Genomic DNA, 22,329 nt, shown 5'->3' with positions numbered 1-22,329 from the left:
AGTGGCGCATTTGAACGTCGGAAAGTGTCGTTTTAGCATGTCACCATCTTGCTTCGTGGAGAAGTTTTTAGAAATGTTGCACCTGCAGTTTGAGCTACTCCAGGAAGTGACTTTGCAGGCTAGCTCAGTGCTGCCCTCTCTCATTGAGTAGCCCAAGTTGAAGGGTACTACAGGCTGCAAATAAACATGATAACTTCTTCTGTATGCGATTTAAAAAAAGAAAATGGTGAAGTAGAAGCAAGTATTGGTACAATGATTGTGTTATGACATTTTTAAAAATAAAATAAATAAAATAAAAAATAAATCCATGAATATTGACCACTATGACTGTCATACTCCCATTGACTATAATGGGGAATCCTGCTTTCTGAATACATTGTCTGCAGTACCCCGGTCTGGCCTGGAACTTGAAGATGTAGACCAGGGCTCTCCTACCCTGTTCCTAGAGAGCTACCTTCCTGTAGGTTTTCAATCCAACCCCAGTTGTAATTAAACTGATTCAGCTTATCCACCAGCTAATTATTAGAATCAGGTGTGCTAAATTAGTGTTGGAGGGAAAACCTGGAGGACAGTAGATCTCCAGGAACAGGGTTGGAGTGGAAAACCTAGAGGACAGTAGATCTCCGGGAACAGGGTTGGAGTGGAAAACCTAGAGGACAGTAGATCTCCCGGAACAGGGTTGGAGTGAATACCTAGAGGACAGTAGATCTCCGGGAACAGGGTTGGAGTGAAAACCTAGAGGACAGTAGATCTCCGGGAACAGGGTTGGAGTGAAAACCTAGAGGACAGTAGATCTCCGGGAACAGGGTTGGAGTGGAAAACCTAGAGGACAGTAGATCTCCCGGAACAGGGTTGGAGTGAATACCTAGAGGACAGTAGATCTCCGGGAACAGGGTTGGAGTGAAAACCTAGAGGACAGTAGATCTCCGGGAACAGGGTTGGAGAGCCCTGAGGTAGACCATCAGTACAATATTTTATGCAACTGTATGGTCCTGTTTCTATAGTTGATGGTGCTGTAGTTGTAACTGTAACTTTTCCTGTTTAATAGATGATTGTATGTGACTCTGGTCCTGTTTCCGTAGCGATGGCAGAGGCCCACCAGGCAGTGGCGTTCCAGTTCACCATCACCCCCGAGGGGATCGACCTGCGCCTTTCCTACCAGGCCCTGTCCCAGATCTACCTCTCTGGCCTGCGCTCCTGGAAGAAGAGGATCAGCCGCATGAGGGTAAAGAAGGACCGAGGGGGGGTAGTTGTGGGGTGTGTGTGTTTGATAACAAAATGGTGCAGAGGCAACTTTGCAGTATTTTCTTAGTGTGTGTTACTTCTTACAATATTTGCTCAGAACGTATCTTGTGTTATTACCTACAGCCACTTTACAACAGGAGTATAGCCTGCCTGGCTGGCATGGAAATGAACCACGTTAAACACGTCCTCCAATTTGCTATTTACGTGCATAGATGACATGTATTTTCCCCCCTGTATCTGTGCAGAGACAGGTGCATGATAATGGTTCACTCATTCAAAGATTTTTCTTTATTTTTACTCTGTTCTACATTGTAGAATAATAGTGAAGATGTCAAAACTATGAAATAACACGCATGGAATCAGGGAATAACCCAAAAAGTGTTGAACAAATCAAAATATATTTTCTATTTGAGATTCTTTACAATAGCCACACTTGGCATTCTCTCAACCAGCTTCACCTGGAATGCGTTTCAATTATCAGGTGTGCCTTGTTAAAAGTTCATTTGTGGAATTTCTGTCCTTAAAACCTGTTATGGCAAGGCGATCCCCGAGGGGAACTCCACCCCCCCATTCAGCTGAAAAGGTGGCGCAGGGAATTCAAAAATATTCTTTAGAAATATTTAACTTTCACACATTAACAAGTCCAATACCTCAAATGAAAGATAAACATCTTGTTCATCTACCCATCATGTCCGATTTTTAAATGTTTTACAGCGAAAACACAACATATATTTATGTTAGACCACCACCAAATCAAAGGAAAAACGCAGCCATTTTTTCCAGCCAAAGATAGTCACAAAAGCAGTATTAGAGATAAAATGAATCACTAACCTTTTGAAAATCTTCATCAGATGACGCTCATATGACATGTTACACAATACATTTATGTTTTGTTCGATAATATGCATATTTATATCCACAAATCTCGGTTTACATTGACGCCATATTCAGAAATGCCTCCAAAATATCCGGAGGAATTATAGAAAGCTACGCCAGATAACAGAAATACTCATCATAAACTTTGACTAAAGATACATGTTCTACATATAATTAAAGATACACTGGTTTTTAATGCAACCGCTGTGTCAGATTTTTTTTAAACGTTACGGAAAAAGCCTACCATGCAATAATCTGAGACAGCGCTCAGACGTAAAAGTATTTCTCCGCCATGTTGGAGTCAACAGAAATACGAAATTACATCATAAATATTACCTTACCTTTGATGATCTTTCATCAGAATGCAGTGCAAGGAGTCCTAGTTCCACAATAAATCGTTGTTTTGTTCCATAATGTCCAATACTAGTGTCCAATTAGCTGCATTTGCTACCACTTTCAGCTCACGTGCCCAAAAACTGACGCTGGTCCAGGACAACTCGCACGAAAACTTCAAAAATATATATTCCAGGTCGAATAAACTGGTCAAACTAAGTAGAGAATCAATCTTCAGGATGTTATTTTCATATATATCCAATAACGTTCCAACCGGATTTTCAGCTGCAGCCAAATAGAACGACGGTGGCACCCACAGAGAAATGCGCCACAGGGAAATTACATTCTGCCAAGACAGTGACTATTTCCCCTCCCATTCGGTCAAAGTTCACACCAAAAGCTCCATTCCACGTTCTACTGAATGAGGACATCTAGTGGAAGGGGTAGGAAGTGCTACCAGATCCATATCTTGTTGGGAAAGGAAGGGGCGATGACGTCAAAGTTGACCCTCATTCAGAATTTCACTTCTTGTTTGGAAGATTGCCTGCCTTATGAGTTCTGTTATACTCACAGACATAATTCAAACAGTTTTAGAAACTTCAGAGTGTTTTTCTATCCAATAGTAATAATAATATGCATATATTAGCAATCTAGGACAGAGTAGGATGCAGTTCACTATGGGCACGCAATTCATCCAAAGTGAAAATACTGCCCCCTATCCTCAACAAGTTTTAATGCATTTAAGCCAATCAGTTGTGTTGTGTTGTGACAAGGTCGGGGTGGTATACAGAAGATAGCCCTACTTGGTAAAAGACCAAGTCCACATTATGGCAAGAACTGCTCAAATAAGCAAAGAGAAACGACAGTCCATCATTACTTTAAGACATGAAAATCTGGAAAATGTAAAGAGTGCAGTCGCAAAAACCATCAAGCGCTATGATGAAACTGGCCCTCATGAGGACCGCTACAGGAAATGAAGACCCAGAGTTACCTCTGCTGCAGAGGATAAGTTCATTAGAGTTAACTGCACCTCCGATTGCAGCCCAAATAAATGCAAAACAGAGTTCAAGGAACAGACATCTCAACGTTATCTGTTCAGAGGAGACTGCGTGAATCAGTCCTTCATGGCCGAATTGCTGCAAAGAAACCACTACTAATGGACACCAATAAGAAGAAGAGACTTGCTTGGGCCAAGAAACGCGAGCAATGGACATTAGACCGGTGGATATCTGTCCTTTGGTCTGATGAGTCCAAATTTGAGATTTTTTTTGTCTTTGTGAGATGCAGAGTAAGTGAACGGATGATCTCTGCATGTGTGGTTCCCACCGTGAAGCATGGAGGAGGTGTGATGGTGCTTTTCTGGTGACGCTGTCTGTGATTTATTTAGAATTCAAGGCACACTTAACCAGCATGGCTACCACAACATTCTGCAGCAATACACTATCCCATCTGCTTTGTTCTTAGAGGGACTATCATTTGTTTTTCAACAGGACAATAACCCAACACACCTCCAGGTGGGGTAAGGGATATTGACCAAGGAGAGTGATGGAGTATTGCATCAGATGACCTGGCCTCCACAATCACCAACCTCAACCCAATTGAGATGGTTTGGGATGAGTTGGACCGCAGATTGAAGGAAAAGCAGCCAACAAGTGCTCAGCATATGTGGGAACTCCATCAAGACTGTTAGAAAAGCATTCCAGGTTAAGCTGGTTGAGAGAATGCCAAAAGTGTCCAAAACTGTCATCAAGGCAAAGAGTGGTTACTTTGAATAATTTAAAATATATTTGGATTTGTTTAACACTTTTTTGGTTACAACATGATTCCATATGCGTTATTTCATAGTTTTGATTTCTTCACTATTATTCTACAATTTAGAAAATAGTAAAAAATAAAGAAAAAGCCTTGAATGAGTAGGTGTTCAAAACATTTGACACTGGTACTGTATACATATACTGTATATAGGACAACATGAGTGCGTGTGTGTCTATGTATGAGATAATGTATGCATGTGTGTGTTCATGTTCTGTGAAATGCAATATGTAGGTGCTACAGAGCCTGATGCAGAGGGAAACGAGCTGGACTTTGATGTATAAATATGTCAACAAATACATTTTTGTTAGTACATTACTTACAGTATTTTGCTCTGCTCACTGTACAGCTGTGCTGATAAGTGTTTTTTTTGTGTGAAGTTGTGTCGCATGGCTTTTTTTTTATGCAATGTCACTTCCCTCATGTTGTCTATGCTGTAGTGCTCAACTAGTTTAGGTAACTTTAATATCCTCTGAGGCAATTCATTTTGCAGCAATCATTACATACGGACAAAATCACATTTAAATCAACAGATATCAAAGGATATTTACAAGCAAAGGCGGCTCAATAATGGCTAGGCCTTCATGTACGTCAAAAGTATTGAACTCGTGTTCACTCCGACACGCCTCCCAACCGGGTTGCTATGGTGCCCCTGTGCATGCTCAAACATTGTCATGAGCCGTTGACTTGAAGCGTAGCCACGCCCATTCTTCAAGTTTTTGTCTGTCAACTCCAATGTTGGATTGTTTCCTTTTTTTCTGTGCAACAGTTCCTCTTCAGACTCCTGCCTCAGGCATGTTTAAGAGTTTGAATTGGGCAATGTTGAGATGAAGGGTTCAGTATGTGCCAGGTCTTCCTCTAAAACCAGTCCTTGACATTTATATACAGTACCGGTCAAAAGTTTGGTCACAAACTACTCATTCCAGGGTTTTTCTTTGTTTTTGCTATATTCTACATTGTAGAATAATAGTGAAATCATCAAAATGATAAAATAACACACATGGAATCATATAGTGACCAACAAAAAAAAAAGAAGTGTTAAACAAATCAAAATATATTTGAGATTCTTTCAAGTAGCCACCCTTTGCCTTGATGACAGCTTTACACACACACTTTGAATTCTCTCTTCACCTGGAATGCTTTTCCAACGGTCTTGCAGGATTTCCCACATATGCTGAGCACTTGTTGGCTGCTTTTCCTGCACTCTGCGGTCCGACTCATCCCAAACTATCTTTATTGGGTTGAGGTCGGGTGATTGTGGAGGCCAGGTCATCTGATGCAGCTCACAATGTAGAAAATAGTAAAAATAAAGAAAAACCCTTGAATTAATGTGTGTGTGTGTGTGTGTGTGTGTGTGTGCGTACAGTATATACATATGAATATACATTATATCACCTTCACTTTCATCGTTATGCATATTTACTACTTTCTTTACTATTCCTCAGGTAACCATATCCAATTCATCCTATGTACTGACACTATGTTTTTCTACTAGTCTTCAAGTATCCAGTACACTGACCTCTCTATTTTCTACCAGTCCTACCATTTCATATTCTATGTACAGTATATTCACACCGTGGTCTTCTTCTTCTGTGGTGACAGAACAGGGTGATCAAAGGGGTGTACCCTGCCAGCCCTTCCTCCTGGCTGTTTGTTGTCATAGCCATCCTGGCCACCATGTACATGCGCTCTGACCCCTCCATGGGCCTCATTGCCAAAATCCAGGAGCACCTGCCCGTCAGGTAACTAGCTATATTACTCACTACCTCTCCCTGTGCGGTAACTACATCATACACTGTCCTAGGGAGGAAGAGTAGAACCACCCAGTTTATAATTAATGTTATACTACACATGACCTATGCCCTTATTAAAGCTACATCCTGGGCTTAGTTGGCTATAGTTATGGCTGACTCACTTTACCATTTACAGTGGGGCAAAAAAGTATTTAGTCAGCAATATAATATGCAAATAAATTCATTAAAAATCCTACAATGTGATTTTCTGGATTTTTTTCCCTCATTTTGTCTGTCATAGTTGAAGTGGACCTATGATGAAAATTACAGGCCTCTCTCATCGTAAGTGGGAGAACTTGCACAATTGGTGGCTGACTAAATACTTTTTTGCCCCACTGTATGTAAACTCACGTTCCTGCGCCCTCCTCCCATGATAACATTCATTATGTGTGTTATTTTTTCCCCCTGTTCCTGCCCATTTAATAATGGGCCATTCTAAATCGAAACATATATTTTACGTATTAGAAAATATGAGATTAAATTGAGAATAGCGTTATAGGTGAAAATATGTTCACTTGAGAACAGCACATGCAGCCTGAGGCAAGGAACAGAGCGCAAGTTGTTTTTGTTTTTCTACTTTCTCAAATCATCAATAGCACCATGCAGCCCATAAATGTTTTGATTTCTAAGACATTCTAAGGTTTGAATATAGTGTATAGGACCTGTTTCAAATGGTCACTTTTACGCTCAAGATAGCCGCTTCTCATGCGCTCCGGAACAGGACAAATATCCTTTCTATTTTATTCAGCCAAGTTAAATTATATTCTTCTTACTATAAAATCATATGATACAAAATAATGGCACGGGACTTATAAGCACATCTTGTCTGATTTTAATGAACACGCCTACAGCCTATGGCATGGAGCACAGCCAGATAACATACAGTAGGCCAGATCATATTCTGTTCTTCGGAAATACATTTTCTTCATATCATAAGGTTTCTTTAGACTTGACAAAAATAAAATAATGGATTTATTGTGACATTGTATATTCAATGAATGAATTAGATCTAGGTGTTCCAGAGGCCCGCATCAGTGGCTTGTAACGGAGGCCTGGAGATGCAAAACGTGGTTTATATTAATAAAACAGTCAATTACCGTGAGACTGGCCGTCTCTTTCATGACAATGGGTAGGACTTGTTCTTAAAACTCATGCCAGTACAGGGCTGTAATCTTCTACGTTTGACCAATAGAGGTCCCCCCTGTTACATGTTTTTCTTTTATCCAGTGATGTTTTCTTGGAGTCTCTCGCAGACCTGCAGCCGCACTGACAACCAGTCTACTACTATAATGCATTCATTGTCGGTATTCTCTCTCTCCTCTCTTCTCTCCCACCCACCAGTAGTCTTTCTCTGAGTGTCCAGGGCCAGACCATGCTGTCAGTGCTGGTGTTCAGTACCCTGCTGTGGCTGTCGCTCATCCTGACCCTGAGGTTCTGTCTCAAGCTGCTGCTCTCCTACCACCGCTGGATGTTCGAGCAGCACGGACACATCTCCACCACCACCAAAGTCTGGGTGGTATGCATGCTATGCCAGAGACGGTGGAGACCTTTTAATGAGGAAACTTCTCACTCTAGCATTTTGTTCCTTTTTTTTCCCCCTGTAGTAGTGTAGATATAGACGGGATGGAATAATGGTGATATTGTAATCGCTGGTCATGGCATTTGTTGTGGCAATGGTACACGCGGTGGCCAAAGCATGAACAGGAGAGGTAGCTGCAGTTGTACCACAGACGGGAACAATGTGACAAAATGTCTTCAGCTGGACGTATACATGTGAAGCATCCGCTTGGCGTTTCCACTCGCCTGCCAAATATGGTGGTGAGCGGATTATATTAACAGTCGATTACCGTGAGACTGGCCGTCTCTCTCATGACAATAACTGGCTGACATGGGTCAGGGCCTGTTCTTTAAACTCATGCCAGTACAGGGCTGTAATCTTCTACGTTTGACCAATAGAGGTCCCCCCTGTTACTTGTTTTTCTTTTATCCAGTGATGTTTTCTTGGAGTCTCTCGCAGACCTTTTGCCGCACTGACAACCAGTCTACTACTATAATGTATTCATTTAATGTATTCTCTCTCTCTCTCTCTCGCTCAATGAGGAAACTTTTGGCTGACATTCTGCACATTTTCTCATCGATGAAACATTTGTCAGTACAGTTTTCTGTTCCCAAAAGTAAAATCTGTTATGAACAGAGCTGACTTAAGTTTTGTAGACTTTAACCTTTGCCAAAGTGTTTAAAAATTGAGTTGTTTAGGAGTGCAAAGGCAAATTGAGTTATTGCACACGCGCACTTCACAGAGGAGGCGTTCCCTAACGGAAACATGCAGACGCATTCTAGAAAACGCCAATAGGATCTCGCTAGCTCGTGCTTGGCTCTGCCAACCTCCTTGCTTGTTCTGCCCACTATGACTCATTTGTTCCCATTGGAAACGACAGGCTGTGGTCTATCTTGGTTTAGTAATAAAACAAATATTTGTTTGTACTGTGGTTGTAGTTTTAGTAGATTCATTGATGCTCTCTCCTCTCTCTCTCTCTCTCTCTCTCTCTCTCTCTCTCTCTCTCTCTCTCTCTCTCTCTCTCTCTCTCTCTCTCTCTCTCTCTCTCTCTCTCTCTCTCTCTCTCTCTCTCTCTCTCTCTCTCTCTCTCTCTCTCTCTCTCTCTCTCTCTCTCTCTCTCTCTCTCTCTCTCTCCCCCCCCCCCCCCCATCTCAGACCCTGGTGCGTCTGCTGTCTGGCAGGAAGCCTCTCCTGTACAGCTATCAGACCTCTCTTCCTTGCCTGCCTGTCCCGCCCATAAAAGACACACTGGAGAGGGTGAGTGTACACAGATCCAAAAAAAGCTTAATTAAAAATGAAAAGCTGAAATGTCTTGAGTCAATAAGTATTAAACCAATCAGATGTATCAATCAAATGTATTTAAAAGGTCAATTTTACATCAGCCGATGTCACAAAGTGCTGTACAGAGACCCAGCCTAAAACCCCAAACAACAAGCAATGCAGATGTAGAAGCACGGTGGCTAGGAAAAACTCCCTAGAAAGGCAGGAACCTAGGAAGAAACCTAAAGTGGAACCAGGCTCTGAGGGGTGGCCAGTCCTCTTCTGGCTGTCCGGGTTGAGATTATAACAGAACACGGCCAAGATGTTCAAACATTCATAGATGACCAGCAGGGTCAAATAATAATAATAATCACTGTGGTTGTAGAGGGTGAAACAGGTCAGCACCTCATGAGAAAATGTCAGTTGGCTTTTCATAGCCGAGCATTCAGAGTTAGAGACAGCAGGTGCGGTAGAGAGAGTTGAAAACAGCAGGTCCGGGACAAGGTAGCACGTCCGGTGAACAGGTCAGGGTTCCATAGCCGCAGGCAGAACAGTTGAAACAGGAGCAGCAGCACGCCCAGGTGGTCTGGGGACAGCAAGGAGTCATCAGGCCAGGTAGTCCTGAGGCATGGTCCTAGGGCTTAGGTCCTCCGGGAGGGGAGGGAGAGAATTAAGAGGGAGCATACTTATATTCACACAAGACACCCGATAAGACAGGATAAATATTTCAGATATAACAGACTGACCCTAGCCCCCGACACAAACTATTGCAGCATAAATACTGGAGGCTGAGACAGGAGTGGTCGGGAGACACTGTGGCCCCGTCTGACGATACCTCCGGACAGGGCCAACCAGGCAAGATATAACCCAACCCACTTTGCCAAAGCACAGCCCCCACACAACTAGAGGGATATCTTCAACCACCAACTTACTACCCTGAGACTGAGGCTGAGTATATCCCACGAAAATCTCCCCACAGCACGAACCCGAGGATGCGCTAAACCCGGACAGGAAGATCACGTCAGTGACTCAAGTGACGCACCCCTCCTAGGGGCGGGATGGAAGAGCACCAGTAATGCCAGTGACTCAGCCCCCGTAATAGGGTTAGAGGCAGAGAATCCTGGTGGAGAGAGGGGAACCGGCCAGGCAGAGACAGCAAGGGTGGTTCATTGCTCCAGTGCCTTTCCATTCACCTTCACACCCCTGGGCCAGACTACACTCAATCATAGGACCTACTGAATAGATGAGTCTTCAGTAAAGACTTAAAGGTTGAGACTGAGTCTGCGTCTCTCACATGGATAGGCAGACCATTCCATAAAACCCTAGCCTTAACAGGAAGCCAGTGTATAGAGGCTAGCACTGGAGTAATATGATCAAACCCCTTTGTTATGGCAAGCCTAAATAAGGACAGGAGTAACAATGTGCTTAACAAGTCACATAATAAGTTGCATGGACTCAATAAGTGCAATCATAGTGGTTAACAGGATTCTTATCCATTTGAACATGTTGAAGTTATCAATTACGCTTTGGATGGTTTATCAATATACCCAGTCAATACAAAGATACAGGCGTCTTTCCTAACTCTGTTTCCTGGAGCAGAAGGAAACTGCTTGGGGATTTCACCATGCGGCCAGCGGTAGCTTTAAAAACAGTTACTCCGTTTAATGGCTGTGACAGGAGACAACTGAGGACGGATCAACAACGTTGCAGTTACGTGAAAATACTAACCTAAATGACAGAGTGAAAAGAAGGCAGCCTGTGCACAATAAAAAATATTCCAAATCATCCATACTGTTTGCAACAAGGCACTAAAGTAATACTGCAAAAAATGTGTCAAAGAAATGTACTTTTTATCGAATACAAAGCATTATGTTTGGGGCAAATCCAACGCAACACATGCACCGCCATTTCTCGCGTAATTCATTTGACAGAGACACAAAGATGTCGCCGTGTCGAACGAACAAATTGTGTCAGCGTTGTATCCGATTTTGTTTTGTGAAACTTCCTGTTTCTATCACAGCTGTCGGGGCTTTTGTTTAATACGGTGTGACTTTACTCACATAACTGTGGATGGATATGTGGTTACTGGGAGACATTCACCTTTTCAGCAGGAAAATAACCTAAAACTCAAGGCCACACTGGAGTTGCTTACCAAGACGACATTGAATATTCCTGCCGTTGAATGGCGTAGTTACAGTTTTGACTTAAATCTGCTTGACAATGGCTTTCTAGCGATGATCAACAACCAACCTGAGTTTGAATAATTGAAATGGCTGGTTGTCACCTGAAAACTGACAACGATTGAACATCCATTTTTATCTTGGCCATTTTAAATAGGATGGACTGAATCAGTGGAATGGGTGCAACATTCATACCTGGGGTGTATTCACTAGTTATCAAACAGAGGCAAACAGAATGAAACTGGGAAGGACCTAGCTGAATTTTTCCAATAGGAACTCTTGTTTTTGTTGCAAACCAAATTGAAGCTCGGAGTCAATGGTTTCCGTTGCTATACGTTTTGCTATGGCGTACAACTAATGAAGACACCACAGTACACTGTTTGATCCGAGGTGTGTGGTGGGTCTCTCTCACTTAGTACCTGGAGTCAGTGCGTCCGTTGCTGAGTGGCCCGGGGTTCCAGCGGATGACTGTGTTGGCAGCTCAGTTTGAGAACAGTCTGGGGAACAGGTTGCAGCGCTATCTCAAGCTCAAAGCTCTGTGGGCTACCAACTATGTGAGTAGACTCACTGCTGCACACATACTGTTTGTTCACTCACTCACTCCCACACACACAAACACATCCACAGTTCGCTCACTCACTTAGGCTCATAGCTGTTGTAGTGTAAGGATTTCACTTCTAATCTCTCTCTCTCTCTCTGTCTCTCTGTCTGTCAGGTGAGTGACTGGTGGGAGGAGTACATCTACCTACGAGGACGAGGCCCCATCATGGTCAACAGCAACTACTATGGCATGGTACAGCTCTTCCCACGATACTCTATAGATATACACTGGGATTACAAAAACATTAAGAACACCTGCTCTTTCTGTGACATAGACTGACCAGGTGAATCCAGGTGAAAGGGTAGACAGGGTAGCCTAGTGGTTAGAGCGTTGGACTAGTAACCGGAAGGTTGCAAGTTCAAATCCCTGAGCTGACAAGGTACAAATCTGTCATTCTGCCCCTGAACAGGCAGTTAACCCCTAAGCCTTCATTGAAAATAAGAATTTGTTTTTAACTGACTTGCCTAGTTAAATAAAGGTAAAAAAAGAAAGAAAAAGAAGCTATGATCCATTATTGATGTCACTTGTTAAATCCACTTCAATATGTGTAGATGAAGGGCAGGAGACAGGTTAAATAACAATTTTTTGGGGCATCCCAAGTTGCACAGCGGTCTAAGGCAGTGCTTGAGGCGTCACTACAGACCCAGTGACCGGGAGACACATGAGGCGGCGCACAATTGGCCCAGCGTCGTCCGGGTTAGGGGAGGGTTTGGCTGGCCGGGATGTCCTCGTCCCATCGCGCTCTAGCGACTCCTTGTGGCGGGCCGGGCGCATGCATGCTGACTTCGGTGGTCAGTTGTATGGTGTTTCCACTGACATGTTGGTGCGGCTGGCTTCTGAGCAAGCAGTGTGTCAAGAAGCAGTGCCGCTTGGCAGGGTCGTGTTTCGGAGGACACATGGCTCTCGGCCTTCGCCTCTCCAGAGTCAGTACGGGAGTTGTAGCGATGGGACAAGACTGTAACTACCAATTGGATATCACAAAATTGGGAAGAAAAAAGGGCTAAAAAATATATATATATATATATATATATATATATATATATTTATATATATTTTTTTTTAAGCCTTGAGACAAGTAAGATGTATATGTTTGGGTGAATGGGCAAGACAAAAAACTTGACACAACTGTGGGAAGCATTGGAGTCAACATGGGCCAGCATCCTTTTTGGAAATTGAGGCTGTTCTGAAGCCAAAATGGGGGGGTTAAGGGTGCATAACTCGATATTAAGAAGGTGCTCCTAATGTTTGGGATACTCTGTGTAAACTTTAAATGCACTGTTATACTGTCTATGTGATACTCTTCATCTCTCTCTCCCGCAACATATGCCATATACCCTGCTTCCCGTCTTCATGCCTTCAGTTCTCAGACCTTCAGTTCTCCAACCGTCCAAAAACCTAGAGTGCCCTCTCCCTCACCTGCCCCCTCTCTATTTGCTTATTGAGACAGGGCTGGGGCAGGAATTCCTCAACTTCCGGAAATACTGGAAATGTTGCCCCCAGAAACCTGCTGTAGTGCCACATGTCCTTACCTTTGTCTGTCTGTCTCTTCTGTGTCTGTCTCCCTCCCGCTGGCTCTCCCTCCCGCTGGCTCTCCCTCCCGCTGGCTCTCCCTCCCGCTGACTCTCCCTCCCGCTGACTCGTCTGTCTCTGTCTCACACTCCCTTTTCTGTTTTATTTTTGTCTCGCTCTCACCTCCATCTCTGACCCCTCTTCTCCACTAGGACTTTCTGTATGTGACTCCCACTCCCATCCAGGCAGCGAGGGCCGGCAACACCATCACCGCTCTGCTGCTCTACCGACGCAAGGTCAACAGTGAGCAGCTAACGCCTGTGAGTCCTGCTACCAGTACTAGTACACATGTACAGTGGGTATAGAAGGTCACCACCCCCTTTCAAAATGTTCACCTTTTGTTGCCTTTACAGTCAGCCTGAAATGAAAACACATCAAATGTTACTTTTTACAGCTTTATTTAACCCACAATATCCAAGTGAGGGGGGGGGGGGGGGGGATTCATCTGAGAATTTATTAAAAGTCAAACAGTAAAATGCCCTATTTGGATAAGTGAACCCCCCCCCCCCAAAACTTTCTGAGGTTTAACCAACCAACTTCCAGATCACAAATCAAGCCTACTTCTGTGATTTAATTGTAGTGACTTTGATTAGTTCTTAATTAAACCAGTTGTTCATAGAGGACTCCACTTTACAACTGGGCGGAACAGGTACTTTCAAAAGATCTACGAGATAAAGTTAAGGAAAGTCGGGGGATGGATATGAAAAAAAAGAGCATTGTAGATTCCGAGGCCAAGTGGCAAAAGGTGCTGTGGTCAGATAAGACCAAAAATTGCACATTTTGGCCTGAATGCAAAACGATATGTCTGGCGAAAACCCAATACATATTTCCACCCAAAGAACCCCATGCCTACGGTAAAGAACACCACGCCTACGGTAAAGAACACCACGCCTACGGTAAAGAACACCACGCCTACAGTAAAGAACGGCAGTGGCAGCATCCCTTTGTGAGGGTGTTTCTCTTCAGCAGTGCAGGAGAACCTGCAGCCCTCTGCCAGGAAGTTGGAAATGGGAAGACGGTTCACGTTGCAACGTGATAATTACACAAAGCACATCACCAAAGCAACCGTACAGTGGCTGAAGGACAAGAAGGTAGATGTCCTTGAGTGGCCTCGTCAGAGACCGACCTAAATCCCATTGAATCTGTGGAATGACTTGCAGTCAATGAGCGGTCACCATGCAATTTGACTGAGCTTGAACAATTCTGCAAGGAGGAATGGGCAAATATTGCGCAGTCCAGGTGTGCAAAGTTAGTAGAGACGTATTCGACGAGACTCCTGGCTGTAATTCAAGCAAAAAGTGGTTCCACCAAGTATTGACTCGGGAGGGTGTTCACTTATCCAAATAGGATATTTTACCAGTAAAAAAAAAAAAAGTGTAATTCACAGCTGGAAAAAGTCTGATTTGATGTGTTTTCATTTCGGGCTGTAAGGCAACAAAAGGTGAACATTTTGAAAGAGGGTGGTGACTTTCTATACCCACTGTACAGTGTGAAGAGCTATACCCTTTTCTACCTACTAAGCTGTACTGAGCTGACCTGGTTATGCCCATTATTATTCTGGGAAAATGTATCAAGTTAACTATCCAAGGAACCCATTGGAATAGGAGTGAGACTCCCCTAACTGTCTGTATTGGACTGCTGTTGCTGCAGACATAGTTTATATGAATAGAACTGAAGTCATTATGTGGCTGGTCAAACCTGATTCTGTCTAACTGTCGTTTACAGCACTGTGTCAGTTTGTAGATGTGGGTGGGTGTTGTCAGAGAGGAGGAGAGAGACCCAACTCGGCGCAAAATCTGTCTCCCTCCAGCAGGTGGCGATTGTTTTCATTGTTTTGCCCACCAAGCAAGGGATTTTTGTTTGGAGGTCAATGAGAGTGTTGAATTTGGTCAACGAACAAATGTATGGCATATTTGCTACGTGAGGTTTATTAAATCTAATAGAAGTTTCGTGACGCTTAAGTTGTGATGAGTGTACTGATTTAAGTAGGACACGTGATATCCCGGTAACTTTGAAAATTAAAACACTTTATATCAGACTTGTCTCGATGGCTATGCATATTCATGGTATGAGGCTAGTAGCATAACATCTCTCTCTATTAAATACATGCGGTTGACGTCAACAACCCTCATTGAATATTCAAAAAAGTATTGCAATAATGAGATGTGTCCACCAATCAAAAGAAAGGATAGGTGGGAGCTAGAAAGCCCAGCGTGCAGCTTTGTGGTAAACGACTCCCATTGTTAGGGTGGAGAGACATGCATCTTGTTAGAATATCCATAATCTTTGGTGTTGTTGACATCGGTGACAGTAATGCTACAGTATCTTACCAAACTGGAGCACTGAGTTATGAGTCAGATAATAACAACAACAAATATATACATTAATAATAGATTATAATAATTATTCTTATAATAAATCCTTTAAAATGTCAAATAAATGAATGAATAATAGCCAGCCAACTTTGTTAAACACCCTTTTCTTTTAGTTCTTCATTATCCTCCTTTTCTCATTTCCTACTTTATGAAGGATACTGAAGTTGAACATGGGTTGTTTTGGTATATTTACTCATTAGCTGGCTATTTCATCGAAGCAACTGTGTGAAAGTGTCATTTGAAGGACCTTTAATCGAGTTCTAGAATTTTTCCGCTGATGTGGTCTTTTTTTTAAAGGAACTATGCATCTGAATATTCCACTTCCTCTCTCTTTCTCTCTCATGGGGCGGCAGGGTAGCCTAGTGGTTAGAGCGTTGGACTAGTAACCGGAAGGCTGCAAGTTTAAACCCCCGAGCTGACATGGTACAAATCTGTCGTTCTGCCCCTGAACAGGCAGTTAAACCACTGTTCCTAGGCCGTCATTGAAAATAAGAATTTGTTCTTAACTGACTTGCCTGGTTAAATAAAGGTAAAATAAATTCAAATTGTCATGGATGAAATGGCATTTGAGGCTAAACAATGCGAAGATACTGTAACTACAGAACAGTTTTTTTTTTCTTCTCTTTCTCTCTCACTCACACAGAGTCGTGTTCCAGGTACAGTCATCCCTCTCTGTGCAGCTCAGTGTGAGAGGATGTTCAACACTACTCGCACTCCAGGAGAGGAGACTGGTAATACACACACACAAAAGAAAGTCCGTTTTTGAATCTTTATTTGTTAGCATCGACCATAAAGGAAACAGTATGACCAACTTGCCCTCCAAATACACCTCTGCTGTTTTCAACCAGGATCTCAGCGATCACTGCCTCATTGCCTGCCACCGTTATGGGTCCGCGGTCAAACGACCACCCCTCATCACTGTCAAACGCTCCCTAAAACACTTCTGCGGGCAGGCCTTTCTAATTGACCTGGCCCGGGTATCCTGGAAGGATATTGACCTTATCCCGTCAGAGGATGCCTGGTTGTTCATTAAAAGTAATTTCCTCACCATCTTTAATAATCAGGCACCCTTTCAAAAAAAAATACATCTAAGAACAGATATAGCCCTTGGTTCCCTCCAGACCTGACTGCCCTCGACCAGCACAAAAACATCCGTACTGCACTAGCATTGAATAGTCCCCGCGATATCCAACTTTTCAGGGAAGTCCAGAACCAATACACGCAGTCAGTCAGGAAAGCAAAGGGCTAGCTTTTTCAAGCAGAAATTTGCATCTTGTAGCTCTAACTCCAAAAAGTTTTGGGACACTGTAAAGTCCATGGAGAACAAGAGCACCTCCTCCCAGCTGCCCACTGCACTGAGGCTAGGTAACACGGTCACCACCGATAAATCCATGATAATCGAAAATTTCAATAAGCATTTCTCTACAACTGGCCATGCTTTCCTCCTGGCTACCCCAACCCCGGCCAACAGCTCCACATCCCCCGCAGCTACTTGCCCGAGCCTCCCCAGCTTCTCCTTCACCCAAATCCAGATAGCAGATGTTCTGAAAGAGCTGCAAAACCTGGACCCGTACAAATCACCTGGGCTAGACAATCTGGACCCTCTCTTTCTAAAATTATCCGCCGCCATTGTTGGAACCCCTATTACTAGTCTATTCAACCTCTCTTTCGTATTGTCCGAAATCACTAAAGATTGGAAAGCTGCCGCGGTTATCCCCCTCTTCAAAGGGGGTGACACTCTAGACCCAAACTGTTATTGACCTATATCCATCCTGCCCTGCCTTTCTAAAGTCTCCGAGAGCCAAGTTAACAAACAGATCACTGACCATTTCGAATCCCACCGTACCTTCTCCCCTGTGCAATCTGGTTTCTGAGTTGGTCAAGGGTATACCTCAGCCACGCTCTAAGTACTAATCAATATCATAACCGCCATTGATAAAAGTGGTCAAGGCTTTCGACTCTGCCGTATTCTTATTGGCAGACTCAATAGCCTTGGTTTCTCAAATGACTGCCTCGCCTGGTCCACCAACTACTTTACAGACAGAGTTCAGTGTGTCAAATCGGAGGGCCTGATGTCCGGACCTCTGGCTGTCTCTATGGGGGTGCCACAGGGTTCAATTCTCGGGGGGACTCTTGTCTCTGTATATATCCCTGATCCACCTCTACGCAGACGACACCATTCTATAAGTCTATGCTAGGTAAAGCTCCGCCTTATCTCAGCTCACTGGTCACGATAACGACACCCACCCGTAGCACGCTTCCAGCAGGTATATCTCACTGGTCATCCCCAAAGCCAACACCTCCTTTGGCCGCCTTTCCTTCCAGTTCTCTGCTGCCAGTGACTGGAACGAATTACAAAAATCGCTGAAGCTGGAGACTTATATTTCCCTCACTAACTTTAAACATCAGCTATCTGAGCAGCTAACCGATCGCTGCAGCTGTACATAGTCCATCTGTAAATAGCCCACCCAATCTACCTACTTCATCCCCTTATTGTTTTGATTTACCTTTCTGCTCTTTTGCACACCAGTATCACTACTTACACACCATCATCTGCTCGTCTATCACTCCAGTGTTAATCTGCTAAATTGTAATTACTTTGCTACTATGGCCTATTTATTGCCTTACCTCCTCACGCCATTTGCACACACTGTATATAGACTCTTTTTTTTCTATTGTGTTATTGAGTGTACACGTGTTTATTCCATGTGTAACTCTTGTGTTGTTGTTTGTGTCGCACTGCTTTGCTTTATCTTGGCCAGGTTGCAGTTGTAAATGAGAACTTGTTCTCAACTAGCCTACCTGGTTAAATAAAGGTGAAATAAAATACAAATGCGTAGTGTTCTGCATCTCTCTCTCTCTCTCTCTCTCTCTCTCGACGTGTGTCTCCTCTCCAGATGTGCTGCAGCACTGGCAGGACAGTGAATTTGTGACTGTCTACCACCGAGGGCGCTACTTCAGGCTGTGGGTCTACAAGGCGGGGCGTCTCCTCTCCCCTAGAGAGATAGAGTACCAGATTCAGAGGATCCTAGATGACCCTTCACCCCCCGGACCTGGAGAGGACAGGCTGGGAGCACTGACTGCTGGAGACAGGTGTCTATAGTGGTGGGGGGAAGAGGGGGTGTGTGTGTGTGTGTGTGTGAGCGCCTGTACACATAGGTGTATGTACACACTGCAAATACAGTTCTCTGCATTTTTCATCACCCGGATATCCCCCTAAATATGTCTTGTTTTGCATGATCCGATGTATGGCTACTAGATGGCCCTTACGGAGCTTCATGTTCATTATGCCTGAGACGGCTGTAGATGTGCAGACTTTGGCTTGAGACATCAGACAAGGATGGCACTGCATGATAACAGACGTGGGTTCAAATATGATTTGAAATCTTTCAAATACTTTGACCGTTCACTCTAGCCAGCCTGGAGTGCCAAGTGGGCAGGGTTTTTGTTTTCCGGCCTATTGCATTGGTCCATTGAGCCAAGCGCGCTCAATCAAGCACAACTCAAGTATTTGAAATGATTTCTGATAGTATTTGAACCCGGGTCTGCAGGAGACCGCAGACAAGCAGAGCGTCCGTCATTCACCTCAATGGCCACAAGAGTCTCAAGTGGTCCGAGCACAACTTGGAAAGGAAGAGTGCAGAGCGGTGTCGGCCGAGAGATGGAGAAGTCACCAAGAGGAAGAGAAGGCGAGAAGGGCCTAAACCATTTTTAAAGGAAGAAGCAAGCAAACGAGAGGCGGGGAGGGGGGGATGGAAAAGCGAAATGGAGAGTGTTTGTTGAGAATGCATGGAGGGAAGGGAACTGAACTGAGGGTGAGGGGAAGGAGTGGGGCTAAAGGTGAGATGAGGTGAAAGAGGAGAGGGGGAACAGCGGTAGGAATATAAGATGACAGAGTAGATGCTGGGGGACGAAAGAAAAAAGGGGGGGGGGGGGAAAGACGAGTTCGTATATAAGGAGAATGCATGAAACGATATGTACCATTTGCTGTGTGGGTGTGTGTTATGATAAGATAAAACAACTAAAGCAGTATTGGTTAAAACCTGCTAAACCGGGCCACTTACTGCTCTCTTTACACAAATGCAAGCATTATCCTAGGATTAAGGTCAATTATACTGAATGTAGTTAATAGTCTGTGCAGTTATGGTCTATGTATACCAACAGAGCCTTTCTGGGCTTTGATTGTGGTAAGTTGGGAAGAGTAGGATTCTCTCCCTCGCACTCTCGCTCGCTCTCTCTCAAACACACTTCAAGCACGACTCCCGTGCAGACGCGTACAACAACTCTGTGCATGTCACAATTGTTGGTACACTGTGGTGCTCCCATCTGTTTCCGAATACAATTTACACACAGCGTTAAAAACTCACATTCTTTCCCGGGGGTGTGGGTGTGGTACAGTAGCAGCACACCCTTCCTCTCGCCATTGTATCTTTTAGTCATCTTCAGCTCGTCATGACTGCTAATAGGGTTCCCGCCGTTGAGCAAGGAACAGTTACAACCACACGGTTGGATTAGTCTGATCATGGGGTGTTTTGTCCTGGCATGTCCCGTGGCATCACTTTCACACTACTGTCAAGTATTCTGTCGTGTTTATTATCACCATGCTCACTGTTCTGCAGGGAGTGGGTTGCAGAAAGGTTCAGTAACAATTTGAGGATTCTTGTCCGTTTTGGTTGATATTGATGTCTTTCTGTAAGTAAGAAGTACAGTCGACTCTGGGTTGATGATGTCATCTTGAGTCTACCTTTAATTTTTTTTTTTTTAAATGTAATGAATTTTGGCGTGATTTGGAATGCGTTTTGTCCCAGGGTGCCGTGGTGTGCCGTAAGAAAGCAGTACTTCAGCTCAGGGGTGAACAAGCGCTCGCTGGACTGCATCGAGCGGGCAGCCTTCTTTGTCACCCTGGACGATGAGGAGCAAGGAATGATGGGAGAAGACCCCGTGGGAAACCTGGACCGCTACGCCAAGTCCCTCCTCCACGGGAAATGTTATGACAGGTGTGTGAGACTGTGTGGTGCAGGCGCATTAAGATGAGCCTCTTACGTAGTCGGAATGTAGAATCGTGGCGGAGCTTCCGCCTTATTGCTAACACCTTACAGGATGGAGCCAACTGGAAGGGGCTGTGGAGTGAATTAGGACCCGTTTTATAGAGAGTGTCCAACTCTGACTTTCCCATGTTACCACTCAACTTAAGAACATTCAATCCATTTCACTCTTCTACAGGGGGGGGGGTCTGGTACTAGTATGTACCAAATGGCACCCTATTCCTTATATACTGTAGTGCACTACCTTTGACCAGGGCGTGGGCCCTATAGGGCTCTGATCCAAACTAGTGCACCATATAGGGAATAGGGTTCCATTTGGGATTTGACCTAGGCCCCGCAGGGCAAAGCTGTTTGTGAAGCACATCTCCTCTTCACCTCTATCATAGTTTACCGGTTACCTAGATTGAGTTGAATTGTGCGTAATGAAGAGGGCAGGATGTCTTTGTTAACAGATGGTCTTCATCTGGTCCATTTTATCCTCTCTTCCTTTCACATGTGCTGTACTGTAGGGCTACACACACACATGAGCATTCGAGTACACACACACACACATGGTATGTGACAACCTGATTGAATTAGCAGCAAATGTTTTCCAAGTCCAAGAGCACCAGTTGCTTAGGTGAAGTAATTGACGGATATATCCCATCCATGGACATGGTTCTGGTTGTTTAGAATCATCGACACTAGGCCGAAGTTCCTCTTGTACACACTCCTCTCTCCCCCCCTCCAAATCAAGCGCTTCACATCTGTGTCCTGGACCAGGGCAGTGGTGGGTGGTCAGGGGATGTATATATTCTGCTTTGATAGTGTGTGGTCAACTCTCAAAACTGAAAGCACTGAGCTAATTGATATATATATATCTCTATCTCTGTGTCTCTCCCTCTCTCCTGCCCCCCCCCCCACCCCCCCTCTCCTCTCTCCTGCCCCCCCCCCCCCCCCACCCCCCCTCTCCTCTCTCCTGCCCCCCCCCCACCCCCCATCTCCTCTCTCCTGCCCCCCCCCCCCACCCCCCCTCTCCTCTCTCCTGCCCCCACCCCCCCTCTCCTCTCTCCTGCCCCCCCCCCCCCCCCCCACCCCCCCTCCCCTCTCTCGGTCTCTCAGGTGGTTTGATAAGTCATTCTCTGTGGTGGTGTACAAGAATGGGAAGAATGGGCTGAATGCAGAGCACTCTTGGGCCGACGCCCCGACAGTGGCACACCTGTGGGAGGTGTGTGTTTATCTGTCAAACAGGCATAATCAAATAGCATTTTATTAGGGCCCTTTTCTTCTCTTTTTAGCTACATGACATAGAAATGTGCCGTTTTCACATTGTGTAGACACTAGTATGGTGCTGGAGCTAGAGGTTAAAAAGATATAGGGGGGGTCCCCTTGACAGCCCAAATGACCTGTCCTCAATGGAGATCAAGCACTTGGTTTTATTTAGAATAATCCGATCTTGCAGATTTGAGTGTATGTGTGAGGTAGACTACATATGGCCAGATATGTGGCTAAAAGTAGCTATGGTTAAATAGAGCATAGCCCAGATCAGGATGTTCCAGTTATTATCCAAATGAGATATTCTCAGGATTTGCTCAATCAGATAGAGGATAAACATGTTTGTTGTTAGTTTTTGGCAGATCACATTTCTGTGTGTTTTATACTCTTTGTGAATGGTGAAGCCACTGAACTTTGAGTGTCTGCGT

At 44.3% G+C, this 22,329-nt stretch overlaps 1 protein-coding gene across 2 annotated transcripts in view; it reads left to right on the top strand.

Moving 5' to 3' along the window:
• The first annotated feature begins 1,084 nt into the window (after positions 1-1,084).
• Positions 1,085-22,329, top strand: part of LOC139420946 (carnitine palmitoyltransferase 1A2b) — a 45,162-nt gene continuing 23,917 nt past the window's right edge. The window contains exons 1-11 of one of the 2 annotated variants that reach the window (XM_071171376.1): positions 1,085-1,225; positions 5,869-6,008; positions 7,404-7,575; positions 8,773-8,874; positions 11,474-11,611; positions 11,773-11,850; positions 13,380-13,487; positions 16,246-16,333; positions 18,500-18,695; positions 20,411-20,599; positions 21,749-21,854. In XM_071171376.1, coding sequence (XP_071027477.1) covers positions 1,085-1,225; positions 5,869-6,008; positions 7,404-7,575; positions 8,773-8,874; positions 11,474-11,611; positions 11,773-11,850; positions 13,380-13,487; positions 16,246-16,333; positions 18,500-18,695; positions 20,411-20,599; positions 21,749-21,854 — 1,458 coding nt within the window. Of the gene's footprint in view, positions 1,226-5,868; positions 6,009-7,400; positions 7,576-8,772; positions 8,875-11,473; positions 11,612-11,772; positions 11,851-13,379; positions 13,488-16,245; positions 16,334-18,499; positions 18,696-20,410; positions 20,600-21,748; positions 21,855-22,329 lie in introns of both variants that reach the window. The other variant, XM_071171375.1, reaches the window with a different exon arrangement.

The sequence above is a fragment of the Oncorhynchus clarkii genome, chromosome 12, assembly GCF_045791955.1.
Source record: "Oncorhynchus clarkii lewisi isolate Uvic-CL-2024 chromosome 12, UVic_Ocla_1.0, whole genome shotgun sequence".
Classification (NCBI taxonomy): domain Eukaryota; kingdom Metazoa; phylum Chordata; class Actinopteri; order Salmoniformes; family Salmonidae; genus Oncorhynchus; species Oncorhynchus clarkii.
The sequence above is the reverse complement of the archived record's forward strand: the minus strand, read 5'-3'. Positions and strand labels throughout refer to the sequence as shown.